The 25,597-nt window shown below is 40.8% G+C and overlaps 1 protein-coding gene across 2 annotated transcripts in view; it reads right to left on the reverse strand.

Moving 5' to 3' along the window:
- The window catches only part of mrpl13 (mitochondrial ribosomal protein L13), a 94,502-nt gene that overhangs the window by 59,693 nt on the left and 9,212 nt on the right, over window positions 1-25,597 (reverse strand). For both annotated transcript variants that reach the window (XM_087986197.1, XM_087986198.1), the window contains exons 3-4: window positions 1,722-1,815; window positions 1,160-1,220 (exon numbers count right to left, since the gene is read on the reverse strand). In XM_087986197.1, the coding sequence (XP_087842323.1) occupies window positions 1,160-1,220; window positions 1,722-1,815 (155 nt within the window). The remainder of the gene's footprint in view (window positions 1-1,159; window positions 1,221-1,721; window positions 1,816-25,597) is intronic.

Consider the following 25,597-nt stretch of genomic DNA (forward strand, 5'->3'; position numbering starts at 1 on the left):
AGCCAGACAGGGAGAAGATCGCAGATTTCCTTCTCTGAAGGACATTAGTGAGCTAGATGGGTTTTTCCGACAATCAAAAATATCAAGGCCATCAGTAGATTATTAATTGAAGATTTCCTTAAAAATTGAATTTGATTCCAAGATCTACCATGTGGGGCTTGAACTCAGGTCCCCAGAACAATTGCGGAGCTTTTGGACGAATAGTCTAGCGATAATACCATTAGGCCATCACCTTTCCACTGTATGTATGCGTTCCCTGGATTTCAGTCAGTTGATGAGTGATTTGATGAAAGTTTTCAAGGCATCACGAGAAACAGCTAGGGTGAAGATACTTCTAGAAAATGCCTGAACATAAACTGAACTTAAACCAGCTGGGGAAGCCAGGACTAGGGGGAAAATCAGAGCTGGACTTTTCAGGAGTGAAAATAAGAAACACAAGAGGGTGGTAGAAGCTTGAATAACTTCTGAAAATTGCTGCTGATGCAACATCAGTTCTTAATTGTAAAACTGAGATTTATCGATTTTGGTTCTGCAAAGGTATTAAAGGATATAGTCCAACTAAGGTATGCAGAATTCAACTGCACACCCTCTATTGCAACAAGCAAAATCAATTCCTGAGTAATGTGGCATTCTCATAACGTGAATGTGTACAGTGAGTGTTGGCAATTTGCTCTTGATCTGCATCCCTTCGTGGACCGACCCTTTATTTAACTGTTATCCACATCTTCACGGTGCCAACAGAGAAGTTACTGAACTGCAATCAGAAAATAAATATTGGCCAATTTTATTACCCTTTAAACCAGGGATGCACAACTCAACGCTACCAGTTAACTGGTTCAGCAAAAGCCAAAGACCGAATCTGAAATTCTCCTAGCCAACATGGCTCAGTATCCAATTATATAGTGTCTTCTATCTGCAAACAAATTGACAAAGTTTTTACACATTATCTCTAAGATTTTTTAGTACTCAAAACACCATTTCTTTCCCTATGTTACACTTTACATAAAACTATATTCTTTGCAGGGGTACGTAGCAATCATATAAAAATAACAGCATTGTGATACTGCCTTTTTATTTAGAATATCTTCTGAAGAAAGTACATTAAATTTAAAGTTTGGCCCAAGGATAAAATGTACTGCAAAGGCGTCAATGTACTTACTGCCGTGGGGTCCTTCTGGTGTAATTGTGCAGCTGTGACTTGCTTAAACCCACCAGGATAACTGAAATTAAAATTGCACTGTAAATTTCCAATATATTCCATTCTAGCATCCAAACTTTAAGTAACTGACAATTTTTTAGGAATTCTCCACTTTATTGTATTTAGCTTTCTGTAATATTAATTAAGTCAAAAACACAATACCACCAAGGTTCAATAAAGTAGGAAGCAAATGAAGTAAGAAGATATATCGGGGGCACCAACCTTAAGTGTCAAAATGCCTCGGATGCAGGAGAAATTTGTTCGACATCTATAGATAGGGACCTGTAGTGGATGTAGCTTCAATCTTGATCTTCACAAGGGAGTTGGATAATTATGTGAACAGAAAACATTTGCAAGGCCATGGGAAAAGACAGGATAATGGGACTAGGTAAGTCGCTCTTACAGAGTCAGCACAAACATGGCAGGATGAATAATCTCCTAGTGTGAGTAAACATTGTGATTCTATAATGAAATAAAAAAAATAAACAAAAAATTTTTTGTTTTTAACAGAATTTCCACTTACCCAGTATGAGAGGAATACACCTTCTGTTCCCATTTATTTCCAGAGAATGCAATGTGCCTTGTATTTATCACTACAACATGGTCTCCACAGTCACCTGAAAGTAAAGTCACCTGATTATTCAGTCAGAATGGTCATTCAACTAGATTTTTTTCTTCGGCACGAAAGAAAACAAAGACATTGCACAAAAGTTGAGATTAAGACAAATTGCTGGCACCAACTAAAACCTTGGCTCCATGTAAATGTACATTATTTGCCCAAAAATTCTTTTGCAGCAAATCAAATGTTCTTTGAAGAAAAATACATATTTAATCTGGCCTTTGAGAGAACAAAAAGGTTGAAACTGAAATTCCTGAAAACCACAACAATTTGAAGTTGTGACTTTCAGTGGAAAAGTTGGGTTCACATTTGCAAAGATTTCCTGAGTCTAAGTGAGTACAATATTTTTTCATGCTACTGGTACAATCAAATTGAATATTCCAAAGCCATGCAATATCCAAGCTTCGAGGGCATTTGGTTTGCCTTAGCTTTAAGCCTAATTAAGAAAATCATCAAAATTGCCATCCTGCTAAATAGATAAATCATTAATTATTTGGATTTCCATTACACCCAAAGCATGTGCACAGAATTTAGAGGGAGAAATTAACCTGGGATAACATGAAGATTTTACTGCATTTATGCAGTCAGTAATTCAACAGGTCACCTACTGTTATGCACCTTTGCAGACATAAATGCATAGGAATGCTCCAATGACAACTTTCCCAAATTTTCATATAATTCCTCCATTGTAGAACAGAGTATGTCATGACAGGATATTGAAAGACTTCTTTGACTGTTGTTTGTACCTGCACTCTCACTGAGTATGATTAGCTGTTTCAGCTGGCATAAAGTAACAGATGCAAAACTGAATGCATAAAAACACAGGAGATTATTCATCCTGCCATGTTTGTACTCTTAAAATTGGATTGACTTTAGAATGGCGTTGTTTGCAATCCATGTAAAAATAATTCCACATCTTTGTAGGCATCTGCTCACCAGTTTAATATTTCAAGAAGCAAAACTAACAGTAAATTTATAAAATTAGTAAAAAATTTATTTGCATACATTTGCTTGAAAAAGCCATGTTTAGTCATTTGCAATGCCGTTATCATCAAAACCCATTATCATTCATGAGAGAAATGCTACGTCCTCAAGTGACTAACAGCTTTTTGCCTTTCACTGAAATCACCTGAGTCAACAAATTATATTACGAAAAAGATTCCTCCACAGAGACAAAAATTATACTACGAGAAAAATTCCTTAATAAAGAATGTTGTTGAAAGGTATATTTGGAAATTATTCAAAAAAACACTAAATGCCACTCAGAGAAAAGCATATGGATGTGAAAATACCATTGCAGGCTGGATGGCTGTAAAATGAACTCAATCCTTCGCTTTTTTTGGCTTTTGAAATGCGTATAAAATTTTAAAGGCATAAAATGTTGAGCTATGTGGGCTGAACTCCAGTAGTCACAAAATATGGTTTGCCGTCCAGGTATTTTGTGGTCATCTGCATAATAATTCAGCCACATGAACAGTTACTGGGCCAGTTACAGAGGTAGTAGTTCCAAGACCTGGAGAAAGAAATTACTCTACAATGTCACAAAATTCAGCACCAGGCATTTCACAGAACAATAGAGACTTAAAGAAAGAGATCATTTGGTCCATTATGTGCTGGCTCTTTGAAAGAACTGTTACGTTTAGTCCTGCACACCTGTATTCTTTCCATCATCCTGTACATTTATCATCCTTGATCGCTGTCCAATTCTTTTTAAAAATTATTTATGGAACTAGCTTTTGCCACCTTTTCAAGTAATGAATTCCAGTTCCTGACAACTCTGAATGAAAGTATTCCTCCTCATATCCCTCTAGATTTATTACCAATGACTTTTACATCTAGGCTTGCTGCTACCGACCTACCCAATCAAAGCCCATCATCTTTGAAATATCAAATAGGTCACCTTCTCAGTCCTTAGGAGATCCATTTTAACTTTTCTATCTTCTCCTCATAACTGAAGTCCCACATCCCAGGTAGCATTGTGTTAAACCTTTACCGGTTTCTGAGGTTTTTGGATATTTCCTGAAGTGTACTGTCCAGAAGTGTCCACAATAATCCAGCTGAGGGTAAACTGGTGACTAATAAAATTTTACCATGATATCTTTGCTTTTACATTCTATTATGTATAAATCCTAATAACTCAATTGTTGTTCTATTATCGGATCAACTTCTGGATTAGTGGTGCTGGAAGAGCACAGCAATTCAGGCAGCATCCGAGGACAGGCAAAATCGACGTTTCGGGCAAAAGCCCTTCATCAGGAATAAAGGCAGAGAGCCTGAAGCATGGAGAGATAAGCTAGAGGAGGGTGGGGGTGGGGAGAGAGTAGCATAGAGTACAATAGGTAGGTGGGGAAGGAGATGAAGGTGATAGGTCAGGGAAGAGAGGGTGGAGTGGATAGGTGGAAAAGGAGCTGGGCAGGTCGGACAAGTCCGGACAGGTCGAGTTACTGGAGGTTAGAAACGAGGATGAGGTGGGGGAAGGGGAAATGAGGAAACTGTTGAAATCCACATTGATGCCCTGGGGTTGAAGTGTTCCGAGGCGGAAGATGAGGCGTTCTTCCTCCAGGCGTCTGGTGGTGAGGGAGCGGCGGTGGAGGAGGCCCAGCACCTCCATATCCTCGGCAGAGTGGGAGGGGGAGTTGAAATGTTGAGCCACTGGGCGATTTGGTTGATTGATGCGGGTGTCTCTGAGATGTTCCCAAAAGCGCTCTGCTAGGAGGCGTCCAGTCTCCCCAATGTAGAGGAGACCGCATCGGGAGCAACGGATACAATAGATGATATTAGTGGATGTGCAGGTAAAACTTTGATGGATGTGGAAGGCTCCTTTAGGGCCTTGGATGGAGGTGAGGGAGGAGGTGTGGGCACAGGTTTTACAGTTCCTGCGGTGGCAGGGGAAAGTGCCAGGATGGGAGGGTGGGTCGTAGGGGGGCGTGGACCTGACCAGGTAGTCACGGAGGGAACGGTCTTTGCGGAAGGCGGAGAGGGGTGGGGAGGGAAGTATATCCCTGGTGGTGGGGTCTGTTTGGAGGTGGCGGAAATGTCGGCGGATGATTTGGTTTATGCGAAGGTTGGTAGGGTGGAGATGGTCCACCCTACCAACCTTCGCATAAACCAAGTCGGTCGTCACTGATGGAGATGGAGAGGTCCAGGAAGGGGAGGGAGGTGTCAGAGATGGTCCAGGTAAATTTAAGGTCAGAGTGGAATGTGTTGGTGAAGTTGATGGATTGCTCAACCTCCTCGCGGGAGCACGAGGTGGCGCCAATGCAGTCATCAATGTAGCGGAGGAAGAGGTGGGGAGTGGTGCCGGTGTAATTACGGAAGATTAACTGCTCTACGTAGCCAACAAAGAGACAGGCATAGCTGGGGCCCATACGTGTGCCCATGGCTACCCCTTTGGTCTGGAGGAAGTGGGAGGATTCAAAGGAGAAATCGTTAAGGGTGAGGACCAGTTCGGCCAAACGAATGAGAGTGTCGGTGGAGGGGTACTGACCTTAAATTTACCTGGACCATCCCTGACACCTCCCTCCCCTTCCTGGACCTCTCCATCTCCATCAGTGACGACCGACTTGACACTGACATTTTCTACAAACCCACCGATTCCCACAGCTACCTGGATTACACCTCTTCCCACCCTACCTCTTGCAAAAATGCCATCCTGTATTCCCAATTCCTCCGCCTCCGCCGTATCTGCTCCCAGGAGGAGCGGTTCCACCATAGAACACACCAGATGGCCTCCTTCTTTAGAGACCGCAATTTCCCTTCCCACGTGGTTAAAGATGCCCTCCAACGCATCTCATCCACATCCCGCACCTCCGCCCTCAGACCCAACCCCTCCAACCGCAACAAGGACAGAACGCCCCTGGTGCTCACCTTCCACCCTACCAACCTTCGCATAAACCAAATCATCCGCCGACATTTCCGCCACCTCCAAACAGACCCCACCACCAGGGATATATTTCCCTCCCCACCCCTCTCCGCCTTCCGCAAAGACCGTTCCCTCCGTGACTACCTGGTCAGGTCCACGCCCCCCTACGACCCACCCTCCCATCCTGGCACTTTCCCCTGCCACCGCAGGAACTGTAAAACCTGTGCCCACACCTCCTCCCTCACCTCCATCCAAGGCCCTAAAGGAGCCTTCCACATCCAAAGTTTTACCTGCACATCCACTAATATCATCTATTGTATCCGTTGCTCCCGATGCGGTCTCCTCTACATTGGGGAGACTGGACGCCTCCTAGCAGAGGGCTTTAGGGAACATCTCAGAGACACCCGCATCAATCAACCAAATCGCCCAGTGGCTCAACATTTCAACTCCCCCTCCCACTCTGCCGAGGATATGGAGGTGCTGGGCCTCCTCCACCGCCGCTCCCTCACCACCAGACGCCTGGAGGAAGAACGCCTCATCTTCCGCCTCGGAACACTTCAACCCCAGGGCATCAATGTGGATTTCAACAGTTTCCTCATTTCCCCTTCCCCCACCTCATCCTCGTTTCTAACCTCCAGTAACTCGACCTGTCCGGACTTGTCCGACCTGCCCAGCTCCTTTTCCACCTATCCACTCCACCCTCTCTTCCCTGACCTATCACCTTCATCTCCTTCCCCACCTACCTATTGTACTCTATGCTACTCTCTCCCCACCCCCACCCTTCTCTAGCTTATCTCTCCATGCTTCAGGCTCTCTGCCTTTATTCCTGATGAAGGGCTTTTGCCCGAAACGTCGATTTTGCCTGTCCTCGGATGCTGCCTGAATTGCTGTGCTCTTCCAGCACCACTAATCCAGAATCTGGTTTCCAGCATCTGCAGTCATTGTTTTTACCTATCGGATCAACTTGCCCTACCAGCTTTAAGGATTTGCAAATAACTTCACAAATGTCTTCTTGCTCCCTCTCTTGCCTTCCCATGCTCTCTCCTATCCTTAATCAATGTCTCTCTCTCTTCCCCTTCAATCAACACACACACACACACACACTCTCTCTCCCCCTCTCTGGTTTTGCTCTCACTTCTTAGTGTGCAGGGGACAATTTCAAAGTTTGCAGAAAACACAAATGTGGTAGAGTTGGAAACTATGAAAAGGACAGTGTAGAACTCCTAAAAGATATTGCAGGTTTGGGTGGATAAGTACAGATGAAGTTCAATATAGACAAGCATGAGATGATTCACTTTGGTACAAAGAAAATAGAGAGCCAGTATATAATAAAGGATTATTCTAAGGTTATCTAGGAGCAGAGAGACCGGAGTGTAATAGGTACATAAGTCATTAAAGGTGGCAGGGCAGATAGACAGAGCTATTAACAAAGCATACAGTAGGACCCATTAACAGGATACACAAGCAAGAAGGTTATGATGAACATATATTGGACAGTGACATCAGCTACAGTGATGAATCCAGTTCTGGATTCCACACTGTTGGAAGGATGTGAATGCAAAAGTGGTTTATGAGAATAATGCCAGGGACAAGAAACTTCAGTTATGAAGAAAGACTGGAGAGATGGGCTGTTTTCTTGGACAGAAAAAGGTAAGAGGAGATCTGATAGGTTTTCAAAATCACAAAGTTCCCATTATGTCTTTCTTCTTCAGTGCAAATCTCCAAGATCCATGGCTGGCAGAGACTTCTGGAACTGGAAGCAGCCATGCAACTTAAAGGAAATAATGATCTTAAAAGGATTGAGAACTAGTTTTAAAATGCTTTGCAAAAGAAGCAAATTAAAGATGAGAAAAACATTTTTTTCACACAATGAATAGTTAAAGTCTGGAACACACTGCCTGGAAGTGAAATGGAAACTAGTCCAACTCAGGCATTCAAGAAGTCATTGGATAATTAACGGAATGGAAACAATGCATAGAGTTATGGTGGAAAAAGCAAGAGATTCACACAAAGTGAAAATGCAGAGAGCCAATGCAGGCAAAATGGGCCTAATGGTTCCTTTTACACTGTAACCATTCTGTGATTCCCTCACACATGCTCCACAGCTCAGGACCACCATGCCATGTGAATCAAGTTCTTTGGGAGAACAGAGAGTCTCATCTTCTCCTGATGCACTTACTGCCTTATCCTGGCACATGCCCATCAAGCACCCTGCCCTTGTCCTCTTCCCCCATACTCCCATATACTTGCTTCCACTACATGACCTCAGGATCAGTACACAGCTAACTGTTCTTCCAATCAGAGATCATTAGAGATTCTTCTGAGTTTGCTGCTGCTAAGAGAGAAATGGCCTTTGATGGGAACATCACCTCTTTGCAGAATCTTCTAAGTGTACGTATCTGTAAGCTGAATACCAGAAATGGCCACTTGAAAAATCATTTGAGGGATAAAGCTGATCTACTGGATTAACTGCAACACCTGATGAAGCTTACTTTAACAGTGTGTTCCTCCCCCATTACCTCCATCATCAGGAACAAGATTAGCAACATGTGGAAGCAACATGACTTCCCGTTCATCTCCAAGGCACAAGAATTTTGATTTGGACAAATATTGTCTAATCCTTTATTGATGTCAATATTCTCTAATTGCATTTCTGCCAGTAATCCTGCAGTATCATCACCATAAGAGCATACACCAATATATGAACATACACAGAATATCTGGAGATGGAAAAACAATTAATCAATCATTGGGGTCAGGAATGAAGCCTACAAGACCAGCACTTCAATCACACAATATATATCTGGACGTATCAGTTGAGAAACTTGATCTAATTGGAGTTGTCCTTACCTACTAACTTGCTGAAATTTCAAAACAGCAGTGAGGGAAGGAGACTTTACAACCTAGGAGTAACAGGACTTCTCAAAGTTGCTTCAGGAAGTAATACTCAGACCTTTCAATTGCGGAAATAGTTTATTATAATTAAGGTTCAGATCAACATACATTACACCATGCATGACCAAATTTGGTAAAGATTTAGGAGCTGCCTTTCGCCTCAAAAACCTTGTGTATATTTACATACACATGCTTGAGGTGCAACACCAAATTTAAATAACTGAAAACATAGATTCATATCACAAATTAATCTGGAAACTTGAAATAACCAAGTTATTGTGGATTATTTTTTAGTTTCTTGAAATATATTTTAAGTGTAAGACACCAGTCTTTCCAGCTCCAGGTGGCAGATTATGGGCAAAGCAACAACAAGATGTTTAAAGTGCTGATGTCAGCTTTTCTGGCAGTCTGAACCTTGGAATGGTTGGGAACACTGGAACAAGAATTAGGATAATGGGAGGGTGAATGTAAGTGTGAGCCTATACTGTAAGAGATGCTATTGAAAGTGTATAGCAATGTAATTCACAAAGGGACACTAGAAATGTACAATATAGAAAAGGTGGCCAATTGGGCTTGTGTGTATGGCAGCTCTTTAACTGAGCAACCCAAAACTAATACTGTTATACTGTTTATTTTCCCTTAGTGCTGTCTCACTCTTGGTTTCAAATATTTATCCAAATTTCTCTGAATAGATTGTAAAAAGGATATCAAGTCAACAACATCACGACGACTTGAACTCCCGTTTAGTTTCTCAGGTTTCCTGAAGCTGCAGATCCCTCTCAAAAAATGAAAACATGTCAGGAACTTTGCATGGTCCAAAAATACACCACGGAAAGGCAAATTTGTGTAGATTAAGATTAAGATTAAAGACACTTTTGTTCATATACAGTTGTAGTAGTCAAAATTTCAAATTGTGCAAGATACTGAATAATGAATGAAGAAGCTCCAAATACTAGCTATATATAAAAAACCCCAGAGTGAACTCTCTGAAAAAATAGGCATACGTTCTTGCACCATTGCAACTGTGCTAACATTCAGATGAACTGTATATTATTGTACAGTAACCAGGCTACTGCAAGGCACATAATACCGGACAGATATTATTGAAATCTTTTTTACTACAGAGGAATCTTGATTATCTGAATATCAATTGTTCAAATTTTGGATTATGCGAAGAAGATCTCAAAATCGCGATAGAAACATTACATCAAAGAGGTGTTATAGAGTCATAGAGATGTACAGTATCGAAACAGACCCTTCGGTCCAACCTGTCCACACTGACCAGATATCCCAACCCAATCTAGTTCCACCTGCTAGCATCCGGCCCATATCCCTCCAAACCCTTCCTATTCATATACCCATCCAATTGCCTCTTAAATGTTGCAATTGTACCAGCCTCCAACAAATCCTCTGGCAGTTCATTCCATACCACCCTCTGCACGAAAAAGTTGCCCCTTAGGTGTCTTTTATATCTTTCCCCTCTCACTCTAAACCTATGCTGCCTAGTTCTGGACTCCCCAATGTCAGGGAAAAGACTTTGTCTATTTATCTGAACTATGCCCCTCATAATTTTGTAAACCTCTATAAGGCTACCCCTCAGCCTTCAACGCTCCAGGGAAAACAGCCCCAGCCTGTTCAGCCTCTCCCTATAGCTCAAATCCTCCAACCCTGGCAACATCCTTGTAAATCTTTTCTGAACCCTTTCAGGTTTCACAACATCTTTCCGATAGGAAGGAGACCAGAATTGCACGCAATATTCCAACAGTGGCCTAACCAATGTCCTGTAGAGCCACAACATGACCTCCCAACTCCTGTACTCAATACTCTGACCAATAAAGGAAAGCATACCAAACGCCTTCTTCACTATCCTATCTACCTGCGACTCCGCTTTCAAGAAGCTATGAACATGCACTCCAAGGTCTCTTTGTTCAGCAACACTCTGTAGAACCTTACCATTAAGTGTATAAATCCTGCTAAGATTTGCTTTCCCAATATGCAGCACCTTGCATTTATCTGAATTAAACTCCATCTGCCACTTCTCAGCCCATTGGCCCATCTGGTCCAGATCCTGTTGTAATCTGAGGTAACCTTCTTCGCTGTCCACTACAGCTTCAATTTTGGTGTCATCTGCAAACTTACTAACTGTACTTCTTATGCTCGCATCGAAATCATTTGTGTAAATGACAAAAAGTAGAGGACCCAGCACCGATCCTTGTGGCACTCCACTGGTCACAGGCCTCCAGTCTGATAAACAACCCTTCACCACCATCCTCTGTCTTCTACCTTTGAGCCAGTTCTGTATCCAAATGGCTAGTCCTCCCTTTATTCCATGAGATCTAACTTTGCTAATCAGTCTCCCATGGGGAACCTTGTCGAACGCCTTAATGAAGTCCATATGTATCACATTTACTGCTCTGCTCTCATCAATCTTCTTTGTTACTTCTTTCAAAAACTGAATCAAGTTTGTGAGACATGATTTCCCACGCACAAAGCCATGTTGACTATCCCGAATCAGTTCTTGCCTTTCCAAATACAACACTGATCGTGTCTTTTGTTTACAATGATTAGAAATGAACCCGGCTTACTGAAATGCTGCCGAGAACAGTCCTGGATGTCAATGGGAGCCCAGGCACCATCTCCAAATGACTGACCGCCCGCCCACTTCCCCCGAAACTTTCCCTAAACTTCTACACAGGAGTGTACCCTAAAACCCCCTGCCTTGTCCAGTACAGTGTGTGTGCGCGCACGCGCTGTTTTGAAACTCACGCCTCAAAAGTAGCAGCAGTCTTGCTGTTGGTGTTCAGTTCGGCTGCATTGGGGTGGGGGAGTGGGGGCTTGCATGCGGTGTATTGCTGCCTTGTCTCCTGAATGGGAAGCAGACTTAGCAAGTGCTCGCTGTGTCAATCCCATTAAACTGATTGGGGTGGGAAATACACACAAGTGTGTGTCTGCTTAGTAACAAACCCTGACACGGAGAGAGAGAGCAAGGCAGGCAGAGCGAGGAAAAAGGAAATTTCAGAAAACTCTGAGCCCCATAGGAGAGGCACTGAATCAATTAACTGAATAATCAATGATCCAAAACGAAATAGTGCCTGCCCATTTCGCTCAGATAATCAAAGTTCCTCTGTACAAAACAGTCCAAAGTTTCTCTGAGAAAGAAGACAAATAATTAATGGCCAATGGTCCATAACACATTGCTCAGGGTTCAAATTCAGGAGTATTGACCCTTTTGTTTCTGAAGAAATTTGCAGCCTGAGGTAGTTGAAATATCTGTTGCTGACTTTAAATCTTCGCATGTAGATTTCAGTAAAATCAAGCTAGCCAGGTGAAATAACTGTACACTGTTCAATGAACAATTGTTTCAGATTTTAACCTTCAAAAAAAAAAGGATTTCACAACAGTTCACAAAATACCAACTCCTGCAGTCCATTCCTGCCAGACCCCACTAGCACCCTGTGCCTTCCTGAATTGACTTTAATGTCTTATCCTAGTGTTCGAATTCATCTATCATCTCATCTCAATCTGGACGATCTCCTCCAAACCCTACATTCTGGATTAGAGTGGTGCTGCAAAGGCACAGCAGTTCAGACAGCATCCAAGATTTTACCTCCAAACCCTACATGCACTATAGTGTTTCCTCTCCAAATCTTCCAAACCCTACACGCACAATAGTGTTTCCTCTCCAAATCTTCCAAATTGGAAGACACTTTACCCTGTCTCATGGGACATTTGAAACAATCTATCACAATCTTACAAAACCTTTTTGTAAACTGTGAGGAAATAAACAGAGAATCCTTCATCTTTTTGGCTTTCTCTTCATAACTGCAGAGTTATCACTGAATTTCTTCCACTGCCTGATCCTACACCCTTCCCAAAATTAGGTACAGCGGTAAGCGAAAACTTTGTATACATTTATTATCTTTGTATGCTAGGTGACACTGTGCTGAAATGTTTGAGGTAGAAATAATTTGAAATGAATTCAAATGATCAGATGTAAATCACATTGGCTCAAAGGTTTGATGGCAGCTTTCCGTTGGAATTGTGCACTGAGTCGCTGGTGAGGGAAGACAGAAATCAAAGCAATGCTTCAAATACAGACTTCAACTTCATCACAGAAAAAGGAATCCTAATGAGGAAACAGAGACTAATTACTCCTGTGTCATAGAATGGGCCACTCGCAACTAATTAAACTGAACAGCAGCTCAGTGACAAATCAACATGATTGGGTTGAATTGTTTTGCCACAAACCAATGACCAAAAATGAAGGGACAAGAGGCATGGTTATTAAATTTTGCTGATAATATAAAAAGGAAGGTTGGAAAGTAAGTTGTGAAGAGGTCATGGGATGGCAGAATTTTCCATGCCTTCCTGGAGCTTTTACAAGGATAAGTGGGGAACTTAACTGAGCAGGAAACAAAAATTCAGTTACCTCACAGTTAAAGTTTTGCTCTTATCTTGAATTATAAAAAATCGGAACTCCAGAGGGTCCTTTTGCCCTTCAAGCATGCTCCATTCAATAGGATCATGGTTGATCTGACATTCCTCTCGTCCACTTTCCTGCAATTTTTTCCATCTCAGTTGATTGCCCGATTGATCAAGAATCTATCTATCTCAGTCTTAAATATACTCAAGGTTCTGCCCTCACAGCTCTCTGTAGCAAGGAGATCCAAAGATTCTCAACCCTCAGAAGAAATTCCTTTCATCCCAGACTTAAAATTGGCACCCCTTTATTCTAACACAGTGCCCTCTGATTCTACACTCTTCCTCAAGGGGAAACATCTCAGCATTTATCCTGTCAAGCCCCTTAAGAATCTTTATATGCTTTAATTAGATCACCACTCATTCTTCTGAACTCCAGTCAGTAGAACCTTAAGACGTTTAGCTTTTGCTCATAAGACAATCCCTCCATATCAAAGATCATCCTGGTGAACTTTCTCTGAACTGATATCAAAGATCTTTAAGTAAGGGGACCAAAATTGCTCACGGTACCCCATTCACCAACCTTTATAGCCCCTTAGGTAATTTACCAATCTCTTTCTGTAAGCTCTTTGTATCCCTCTCACAACCTACCTTTCTACTTAGTTTCACATCATCTGAAAATCTGGCAACAGTACATTCACTTCTTTCTCAGTCTTTTTCAGGCAGGTCAGCCTTCCTGAACTCCATGGGCGGAAACAGATTTTAAATTTATTAGCAGGTCATGAATACTCAGTAACACCTCAGCCTACTGGAATTATGTACAAGATGCAATCTTGTTAGCTACAAATGGGAAACTTGTTTACAATCCGACAAAAGAAGGCAAGCACTTGCCAGGGTAAATCTTTTCCTCAAAGAAAAAGTACACATTTCTTCAGTTAGTTAGCTCTTTCATAACCAAACCATGGCTTTTGGCAGATGTTTAGTGTTTGTAATGAAGGCTCCCCAATGTAAATCAGCTCATGAAAAGTTTAAGCTATCAGTGTTTAGGTTTGTTGTTGAATGCTTTGGGGCGAAACTGAGCAAACATGGCAGCGCAAAGGAGGCAGCAACATTGGCTGACACACACCAGCAAATTGGACTGGGGCAGGCAAGTGGGGCTGAAAGGCCATTTCTGTGGCTGTGTCCTAGACCTATGCAAGCCTTTGGTGAAAAACTATCAGATGTGCATCAAAAGAGATGAATGGTCACTGAGCTGATGGTGTGTTAGTTCACTTCCAGAGTGCTGTGTGTTCTTTTATGATTTAGGTGTGAACCCTGGGAGATGTGAAGAGACTATGGTGCCAGAGGTGCTACATAGGCAGCTACGAGGAAATGAAAATACATCGATTCTACAAGAGGCATCTGGTAGAAATGCTTGGCATCCAGCCTCCTGTGTGACAGTCCTCGAAAGCACAACCTTAGAATTCTAACTCTCCATCGTAGAAGCTTGAAGATTGAGCAGACAGAGGCAACCTGGTGGAGGGCAGTTATCATTCATTTGTGGGGCTTTGGAACAAGGTTCTAAGCTGCCTGCTGCTTCTGACCTTCACAGTCACCTCTATTTATATGAATATGATTTAGAACTCATCACGGAGACATGGTTAGAGGATGGTCATGACTGGGAGTTAAATATCCAGGGATATCAGACTATTCGGAGGACAGGCAGGAAGGTAAGGGAGGTGGTGTAGCTCTGATATTCAAGGGCGACATCAGGACGATGCTGAGAGATGATTCTATGGAGAATAAGGTTGAATCTATTTGGGTGGAAAATAGAAATTCTAAGAATCACTGACAGGCGTATTCTATAGGCCACCAAATAATAACATCACTTTGGGGCGGGCAGTAAACAAAGAAATAACTAATGCCTGTAAAAATGGTATGGCAATTATCATGGCGGATTTTAATCTACATGTCAATTGATCAAACCAACTCGGTCAGGGTAGCCTTGAGGAGGGTTCGTTGAGTGTATCCACGATAGATTTCTTAAACAGTATAAAATGGAACTGACTCAGCAAGCCATCCTAGATCTGGTCCTGTGCAGTGAGACAGGAATAATTAATAACCTCATAGTTAGTGATCCTCTTGGAAGGAGCGATCACAGTATGGTTGAATTTAGAATACAGATGGAGAGTCTGAAGATAAAATCCAAAATCAGTGTCCTGTGCTTAAACAAGGGAGACTACAATAGAATGAGGGAGGACTTGGCTAAAGTAGACTGGAAACAAAGCTTTAATTGTGGGACTGTTGACGAGCAGTGAAGGACTTTGAAAAATTGCTTTGAAAGTGTTCAGCACAAGTATATTCCAGTGAAAAGGAAGGGGTAATCTGCCATGGGTGTCAAAGGAAATTAAGGAGGCTACCAAATTGAAAGAGAAGGCATACAAAGTGGCCAAAAACAGCACAAAACTAGAAGACTGGGAAAACTTTAAAGGTCCACAGAGAGCCACAAAAAGAGCTATAAGGAAAAGTAAGGTAGAACATGAGAAAAAAAACTAGCACAGACTATAAAAATAGATAGCAAACGTTTCTATCAATATATAAAATAAAAAAGACTTGCTAAAGTAAACATTGGCCCTTTAGAGGATGAAAAGGGGTATTTAGTTATGGAATATGATGAAATGGGGTATTTAGTTATGGAATATGATTAAATGGCCAAGGCACTGAACAGGTATTTTGCATCAGTCTTCACAGTGGAGGACACTAATAACATGTGAGTAATTGACAAAGAGACGAAGGTAGGTGAGGACCTGGAAACAAATCATTATCATGACAAAGGTAGTGTTGGGCAAGCTAATGGAGCTAAGGATAGACAAGTCTCCTGACCCTGATGGAATCCATCCCAGGGTATTCAAAAAGAGGGTGGTAGAAATGGCAAGTGCACTAATGGTAATTTTCCAAAATTGGCTAGACTCTGGGGTAGTCACAGCAGATTGAAAAATAGCAAATGTGACATTACTGCTTAAAAAGGGAGGTAGATAAAAGATGGGGAATTATAGACTGGTTAGCTTAACCTCTGTAGTGGGGAAGATGCTAGAGTCTATTATCAAGGAAGAACAGCAAGGCATCTAGATAGAAATTGTCCAGTTGGGAAGACGCAGCATGCTTAACAAATCTTTTGGAATTCTATAAAAACATTATAAGCAAGGTGGACAACGGGGACCCAGTGGATGTGGTGTACCTAGATTTCCTAAAGGCGGTCGACAAGGTGCTGCACAAGAGGCTGCTGCATAAGATAAAGATGCATGGCATTACAGGTAAAGTATTAGCATGGATAGAGGATTGGTTGACTAACAGGAAGCAAAGAGTGGGGATAAATGAGTGCTATTCTAGTTGGCAATCGGTGAATAGTGGTATGCCTCAGGGATCAGTGTTGCGACCACAATTATTCACAATTTATACAGATGATTTGGAGTTGGGAACCACATGTAGTATGTCAAATGACACTCAGATGGGTGGCAGAGCAAAGTGTGCGCAGGACTGTGAAATTTTGCTGAGAAATATAGATACTTTGAGTCAGAGGGCAAAGGTCTGGCAAATGGAATACAATGTTAATAAATGTGAAGTCATCCATTTTGGTAGGAGTAACAGTAAAAAGGATTATTACATGAATGGTAAAAAGTTGCAGCATGCTGCTATGCAGAGTGACCTGGATGTCCTTGTACATAAAACCACAGATGGTTGGTCTGCAGGTACAACAGGTAATTCGGAAAGCAAATGGAATTTTGTCCTTCATTGCTAAAGGGATTGAACTTAAAAGGAGGGAGTTTATGTTACAGCTGTACAGGATGCTGGTGAGGCCACACCTGGATTAATGCGTGTAGTTTTGGTCTCCTTTCTTGAAAAAGGATGTACTGGGACTTAAGGGGATGCAGAGGAGGTTCACTGGATTGATTCTGGAGTTGAAGGGGTTGGCTTATGAGGAGAGATGGAGTAGACTGGGATTATATTCATTGGAATTCAGAAGAATGAGGGGGAATCTTATAGAAACATGTAAAATTATGAAGGGAATAGATAAGATAGAAGTAGAGATGATGTTTCCACTGGCAGGTGAAACTAGGACAAGAGGGCATAGCCTCAAGATTAGAGGGAGCAGATTTAGGACTAAATTGAGAAGGAACTTCTTAACCCAGAGGGTTGATAATTTATGGAATTCCCTGCCCAGTGAAGTAGTTGATGCTACTTCATTAAGTGTTTTAAAGATAAGATAGATTTTTTTTGAACATCAAAGGAATTAAGTGATATGGCGAGAGCGTGGGTAAGTGGAGCTGAGGCCATGAAAAGATCAGCCATGATCTTATCGAATGGTGGAGCAGGCTTGAAGGGCCAGATGGCCTACTCCTGCTCCTAGTTCTTATTTAGGCAGCCTGTGTCAGTTGGGATGGCCTCTTGTTGCCACCAACTGGGAAAAGAACTTCTTTCTCCCATGGCCATACTTTGATTGGTAGAGGCGTTACCAAGGAGAATATAGCATTAATACCCAGGGTGCTCATCTTTGCAGACAAAAGTTGCATGCATATCCACTATGCCTATTTCAACTCAACAAAACAGGTGAAAGCAATTTGCTGTTTCAGTTCTCAGGGCAATGCCCTGACTCAGAATCAAGCTACCTAGTTTAACAAACAAAGTCTGGCACATGATTGGGTGCACTCTTCATGGTAATGCCTCTACCAGAATTTGCTGGTCAGCCAACCAACCAATCAATCAGCATGTTGTTCTCACGCAGTATCAATGGTATTCTTTATAACTATGAGAAAGTGAGGACTGTAGATGCTGGAGGTCAGAGTTGAGAGTGTAGTGTTGGAAAAGTACAGCAGGTCAGGTACCATCAGAGCAGGAGAATCGACATTTCGGGCATAAGCCCCTCATCAGGAATGAGGCTTGTGGGCCGGGGGGGGGGGGGGGGTCGGTGATGAGAGATAAATAGGAGGGGGTGGAAATGTGATAGGTAGATAAAGATACAGGAGACAAGGTGATACATCGAAGAGGAGAGTGGAGCGGATAGATGGGAAAGGTGATGGACAGGTCAGGAGGGCGGTGCCGGGTTGGAGGCTAATGCACAAGATGTAAGGCTTCAGGAAAGTATATCATCTTTCATCAATACACAATAAACAAAAGTCTTGTACCTCTACAACAGTGCTCAGTTGGGTCCTAATTTAGCATTCCTGTTTTATCACATGCCTAAACCATTGAACACCAAAACTATCATAATTGTTCATGACGGAAATTTATTTTTCCCTTCACAGATTTAAAAGATCTTAATTTGAGTTAGAAGAAAATGAGCTGGTTCCTTTTAATAATGATAATATCCTGGTTGTTCTAGGTCCACTGAAACAGAACATGGTTATATTTGGTCCATGCTTCATTTTCTATGGGGTGTACAATAGAATTAAGATGCCCTGTTACACAACCTTCAGGAATGAAACTGCTATGTAATATAATCATGCAGTATGATTGGTGCACACTACCAATGAAAAGATGTCCATCTGTAAATTAGTGTTTATAATAATTGTGCCTATAGTCCAGAAAATACAGACAAAAATATTTTTTCATTTTTTTTTCTCTGGAGATCAGTATTTCTAGTTGAACATATCTTCTCGCAAACTTCTATATATGATGCTCCATAACTAACAAAACATCTAGTAACGTACTGGAAAGAAAGTCCAAGAACCTAAGTTCACATTTAAATAAACAAAGTTTAACGCTCTTTTTATAGCACACTCAGGTTGCTTATGGGACGCAAGGATATTTTTCTGAACACTCAAAGTTACGGACACAAGTTATGATTTGACTTGCCATATGTTATTGGGTAGTGTCAGATGGGAAGAACTTCTTCAGTAAGAATGTGTGTGCTCGAGGCAAAAACTAACATTTCTTACAACAAAGTTTCAGTAGCTTCATGCACATTTAATATTAGGGATAAATGAATGCAGGATTCGCTTAATATTTATGCAGAGCTCAACTAACAGGCAAGACAGCACGAACACCTAATCTTCAAAGGCAAAAACTGCTTCATGAAGCATTAAAGCTTCAAGGTCTGAAATACCACCTATTAATTCAACTTAAAAATATACTTTAGCAAAAAGCCAATTCACAGGAAGTTTTTTTTCTAAAATACCAGTTTTACCATGCCAGGTGCTGATGGATGAAAGTCTCCTGGCTATGCACAACACTCAATTCATGTCATTTACTCTTGTCAGTTATGGTGAGGTTCAAAACATTAATCACGCTCATGCTGCAGGCTTGGTAGGAAGCGTTATTGAGGAGAAAGCAGCTCCTAAAATGATATGCCTAATGTTTGTTAAAAAACAATGTGCTCACTATTACTGACACAACTGCCCATAATATCATCATCCTTTGCCTTCTGGGGAAGAAAAAGGCATTTGAAGGAATATGGTAAAGATGTAGAAGGATAATAAAAAAAGATATACTTGTTAAACCAAAGGCTTCAAAACCTCTTTTCCCACATTTAAAAAACAGGAGTAGGCATCGTCCTGATCCAATTTCCTACTGGTCATCAATAAGTTCATCAAGTTTGTGTTATCTCATATCCTTTCAATCCTTTATCACTCTAAAATCTGTTGCTTTCAGCCTAGGATATACTTGATATCTAAGCATCTACAGCACGCTGGAGTCAAGAATGCCAAACATTCAGAACCCGAACTTCAATCCTAAATAGATGACATCCTTTTCCTGAGACCGTGTCCCTTTGTTCTGAAATAAAGGCAAAACTCTGCAGATGTTGGAAATCTGAAACAAACTGAGAATGTTTGAGAAACTCAGTCAGTCTGGCAGCACCTATGGAACGTGAAACTGAATTAATGTTTCAAATCCTGTGTGGCTCTTCTTTGGAACATATGAGATCTTGAAGAGTCTTTACAAGGTAGGTGTGGAGAAGATGGGTCTCATTTTATCAGAGAATGTTGAACTCAGAGGCGGTGTGGGGGGGGGGGGGGGGTCACTGTTTACAAAAATGGGTCGCCCATTTAAAAGGTGAAAAATTTCATGAGAACAGGAGAAAATGGACCTGTTCTGGTGAAAGAAAAGCCAATGGGTCACAAACAAGATAGGGGATGAGTAGGTTGCAATCAAAATGGAGGACAGAGGTTATCTCTTGAAGTTACTGAACTCAATGTTGAGTCCTGAAAGCTGTCATGTGCTTCAGCAGAAAATGAGGTACTGTTCCTCAAGCTTCAATGCAGCATAGCTGCTGGCTCAAGTTGGAAATGTTAGCATTTCCTTCTCATTTTTACATCTATCTTTTACACCTATTTACATCTTCATCGCTCCATTATTACCATTAGCACTGCCTTTGCCCTTTGTTCTGCGTTCACTCACCATTGGTTCCAATCGCTCCTCCTGCCCCTTATCAACACCCACAATTTTCCAAGACCCTTTAAATTCTGAAGAAATGTCATACTAGATTCCAAATGTTAACACGGTTTCTCTCTCCACACATGCTGCCAGATCTGCTGAGATTCTTCTGCATTTTCTGTTTTTATTTCAGATTTTCAGCATGTACAATATTATGCTTTTACTCATATGCTCATATCTTTTTATGTATAAACATCACACTGCATCAACTGACAAAGAGACAGAGCACTGCGAATTACCAAACCCTGAAGGGAATTGAATCTACATTGCTGGCATCATTCTACCACATACAAGCTATTTAATTACCTGTGTTAACTGACATCCACCATTAATCAAACAATCCAAGCCATTATTAATCCTCTGTGCTCTTCTCTGATTCTGGTGTTACAATCTCCATGGATAAGCATGCTATAATGTTCTTGATCCTCTCAACTTTCTTCAAAGGGCGCCTGAGGATCCAGCCATTACATCCTTAAGAGCAGTAATCTCCACATTCCCCAATTATTCTACCCAGCTATCTATCATGGAAAGATATTGCCAACCGTCCAGTCTCACTAATTGTATTAATCGCAGCCTCCATAGATGCTGCTGGCAGCTGAACACTCACCAACTCTCCTAATTTCCCATTAGAACATGTGCTCACATGTTGATAAGGTCCTTGTCAGTTGAAATGAACAACTGACATCAGACCTTTGAGTGATACGTGGCTTATAGGTTTCAATGCCTTACAATTAATCCTCACTCTCAGAGCACATTACTCATCAACTGAACAGTGCATCTTTAAACAGCTCCATCCCAATACTTCTTTAAAATCATTATTCTCCACTACCCTGGCCAGCCACACTAGCGATTTCTCACAAAGATATCCTCCCTCTTTAAGTCCATTCGTATTAAAATCTGGACTTCAACTCCCCTTGCCCTCTCTACATTAAAGATGTCACTGTTTTCCCAAAATCCTGCCCATTACATAAACACACTTTTAGCTGTATCCATATAGTTTTGAAAACCAGAATACTGTGGATTCTGCAAACCTGAAATAAAAATAAGGAATACTGGAAATAACTCAGCATATTAGTTGCAAAGTGTGCCGTGTGAGAAACAGTTAACATTTCAGATTTGTGACCGTTTAGCAGAAATACCCATCAGTCTCATTGTCTCACATGGATCTCAACTCACATGATCTTGGCTACTGATAAGGCCATTTCCAATACTTCTTCTTATACCTCATCGCACACATCTCCCAACCTCTTCCATCTGTACCAGCCCTGAAACAAATTTTACCCTAACGCACACACAAATGCACTTCCAAGTTGCCAACCGCTTAGTTTTGGCCCTGACACTTTCTGACAGCAGTCATTTAGAAACAAACAGCTTTTCTGCTGAAAAATTCAAAGTAATCTATGTTCAACAACTTAAAACATTATCGGATTAAGGGCAGTGAGTTTTTGCAACCATCCTAATTGAAGGTTTTGTTGCCAAGACCTCAAGCCCTGGAATTTGGTGCCTAAATTTTTCTACATGTCTTTCCCACTTTAAGATACTCTTTAAATAAGCTTTTGGTCACATGTAATAATACTTCCTTATTTGGCTCATTATCAAATGCTTATCATAGCACTCCCATGGGATACCTCGAAATATTTAACTATGTTATAGATATTGCAAAAATGCAAGTTGTTATTATGTGTTACTTCTTGTTTGAAGGATTTCTATTTTAAAAAAACCCTATAAGTCAGAAAATGGGGAGCGTAGACTATAGACAAGAGTATTCCTTATTCTCTGTTTGCCATAGGCATAGTGAAGCTGCCACCAAGAAAGCAAGTGGATAATTCTTTCTCAGACTGCCATTGCCTTTGGCACTCATTTGTAATACAGTACTGAAATGTATTGTGGCCCATTCAAAATTTATCTTTAGCTGACAACTCAATGTCAGTTAATGCAAAAAAATCAGTGCTGTTTGGGAAAAAATACAACCAAAGAGAGATTATTCATTAAAAACAGTATTTTTAAAATGGAAATACATAACTTTTAAAGATAACTTAATGTATGAAAAGTTTTGAAAATACTTAACAGCTCACAAAACAAACATCACTACAATGCGCCGAATGGACATTTACCAGGATGGTAAAAGTGAAAATTACTTTTGTTATGTTCTATAAATGTTGCTGCAAGATGTTTGTAAATTGAGAATGTCATTACGCACGTCAATTTACCTAAAATCTGGTGTATAGTTTTTTAAATTCTACCCCGATTGACAACTGTATAAAGTAACAATATGCACAAATTCAATATTCATAATTAGCAACTTCAATACTTAAATTAGCATCAGGGCAGCAAGGTTTACCATGGGCTCTCTAGCCAAGAAACCAACTCAGATATAATTCTGCACTTCTGAAAAACAGAGTGGGATGCGCCTGCAATTTTGGCAAAGGAATTATAGAGTAATTCTAATGCGTATGTTCAAGGTTGTGTAAACATAGGTTTCTGACACATGGAAACATGAATTTGTCCACTTTGTTAAGAGTGATGTTATTGAGAAAGTTTTCTCTGGATTGTTAAGTTTTCACAATTAATAGTGTCTACCATACTTTTCTAAAAGAAGCCAGAGAAACTGGACTAATAATCCCTCCTGGTCATGTCAAGTGGATGTCTCTGCAAATCACGGCTTATCAGATGACAGCTGCAGTGCTGGATTTCATAGAGAGACACGTTTGAAAAATAACGCAACCGTCAAAAACCTGTTCTGGAAACACAGAATCTTTGTTTAAACTGAAACAAAATTCTTTGCAGTTATGTTTTACCACATCAATCATATTGAATGACATAGTTGAGAGATTTTAATGAATGGAGCTCCACAGACCTTCAGTCTAAGTAATTGTGACCATGTGTTGACAAATCTAGGTTCTCTAGATTAGACTCAAATATGCATGAGACTTGAGAGCTAATCAGATTACTGACACCACAGTGTTCTCCTAATACTGGGTGCAAACTGAGCTGGTTCTTTCATAAAACAAAATATTAGGACAGCTTATATTGAGAGGGTTGTACAGAATGGTATCCATTTACCACCAACAGATGTCTTTAGAAGCACATTTGCACTATCTACTGACAGCACATCAGCATTGCTTAAACATTCTTTTACTTAATTAAAGAAAAAATACATAACTTTGGGCAACCCGAGACTTGATACTTGTAACATATTTGACCTGTTGAGGTCATACATTAATTCTAAAGTTTGAATAAGTTCATGTACATCACCAACATGGTTTTAACCATTTATTTTCATATTAACACTCAACATCAACATATTTGTTTAAAAAGACTTAAAGTTTTTTAATTGCTTAATTCTGCTACTTGATGTTCTACGTATGTCTTGACAAAATGTTTAGGCACTTTTGATTGTTAGATCTGGCATTTAGGTAAATATTACATGCTGTCATGAATAATCGTCATCAACCATTCATCGCTCTTATGCTATCTCACAGGGCTTCTGTGGGAGTGTACACTGCAGTGTACATAGCCAATTGATACAGTCCCTCCTATAGAGGATCTACAATCTGTGTGAACAGGGCAAGGAACTGTCTTTCCCTGATCAATCAGATTGAAGAATCATTATTGAGCAGAACAAAATCAGAACCACAATGTGCAAGTTTGAACATATGATTTAATATCAAATCATGTCCAGAAAGTAGACAGGCAAATAAAGATGGGATAGAGAGAAAAAGATGACAGAAGCAAAAGTGAATAAAAATGTTTTTAAAAAAATCTCCAAGAATTATTAAAACCTGAAAGAATGAGACTCCACGCGTATACAGGAGTTAGTTTTTAAGAGGTTGTTCAAACATAACTAAAACTTGCCACAACATTTAAATTTTAGTTACTGCTGCCTCACAGCGCCAGAGACCCGGGTTCAATTCCCGCCTCAGGCGACTGACTGTGTGGAGTTTGCACGTTCTCCCCGTGTCTGCGTGGGTTTCCTCCGGGTGCTCCGGTTTCCTCCCACAGTCCAAAGATGTGCAGATCAGGTGTATTGGCCATGCTAAATTGCCCGTAGTGTTAGGTAAGGGGTAGATGTAGGAGTATGGGTGGGTTGCGCTTCGGCGGGGCGGTGTGGACTTGTTGGGCCGAAGAGCCTGTTTCCACACTGTAAATAATCTAATCTAATCTTAAAAAAAAAGGATATGAAAGAGAACTATCAGGTGTGTTCCATGCATTTCAACACTGAGTCTATTGATGAGATAAGCATAGCCAAGTTTTTGCGGTTTAATCAACTTAGACAACGTCTTTGTTGATGCTGGACATTGCTTCCTCACTTAGACTTGAATTACAACAAGCACAAGTAGCACCAACATCATTCTTTTGCAACAAATTTCAGCCATTAGTCTTCAAATAACTTGCTGAATATATTCTTAACAAAACAAAATGCAGACCTGGTGCATGTTTTACATCAACCTCATGACAACAGGGGTGAAGCTTGGAGAATGCCTGTACCACATACTTTTTCAAACTTGCTTTTGAGCTTATCAATTCAGGCTTCTCAACTGAAATATTGAAACCAGCTGGAATTCCACTGGGAAACATTTCAAAAATATAACACACCTTCTTGTGACCAGGTATCCTTTAGTTAGGTTAAACTATGCTTTCATCATTAAACTTAAAAAGATTTACATTTCTACAGCACCTTTCACAAACTCCTCCTGCACTCGATAGCCAATGAGCAACATTTTTGAAATGCATTCACTATGGTAATGCGAGAAACATGGCAACTGATATATGCACAGCAATCTCCCACAACAGCAAAGTGATAATAACCAAGGGAATCTATGATGTTGAGTGAAGGATAAAGACTGGCCATCGCACCTGGAAAAAAATCCATTCTCTTCTTGAAAATGGTACCAGAGAATCATAAGACAGCAGATAAGGCCTTGCTTTAATGTCTCATCTTAAACCAGGGCACCCTGACATTATTCTGACACTCCAGAGTGTTATTATGGAGTTTTGAAATCTTGGAAAGGGACTTGAACTCATAACCCCCTCATAACCTGAGAGGTGAGCATGCTACCCAATGAGCCATGGTTGATAGTAAAAAGTTTGAAACTTGAAATATGCATAAAGCCTATGTGTAATGAATGCCTCTAATGGAATTAAAATTTTACAGTCTAACTGAGAAGGCAGGTTTCCTTTGAATGTTCAGACC

The sequence above is a fragment of the Chiloscyllium plagiosum genome, unplaced genomic scaffold, assembly GCF_037043375.1.
Source record: "Chiloscyllium plagiosum isolate Xiang-an unplaced genomic scaffold, Cpla_swu_hap1 HiC_scaffold_4, whole genome shotgun sequence".
NCBI lineage: Eukaryota > Metazoa > Chordata > Chondrichthyes > Orectolobiformes > Hemiscylliidae > Chiloscyllium > Chiloscyllium plagiosum.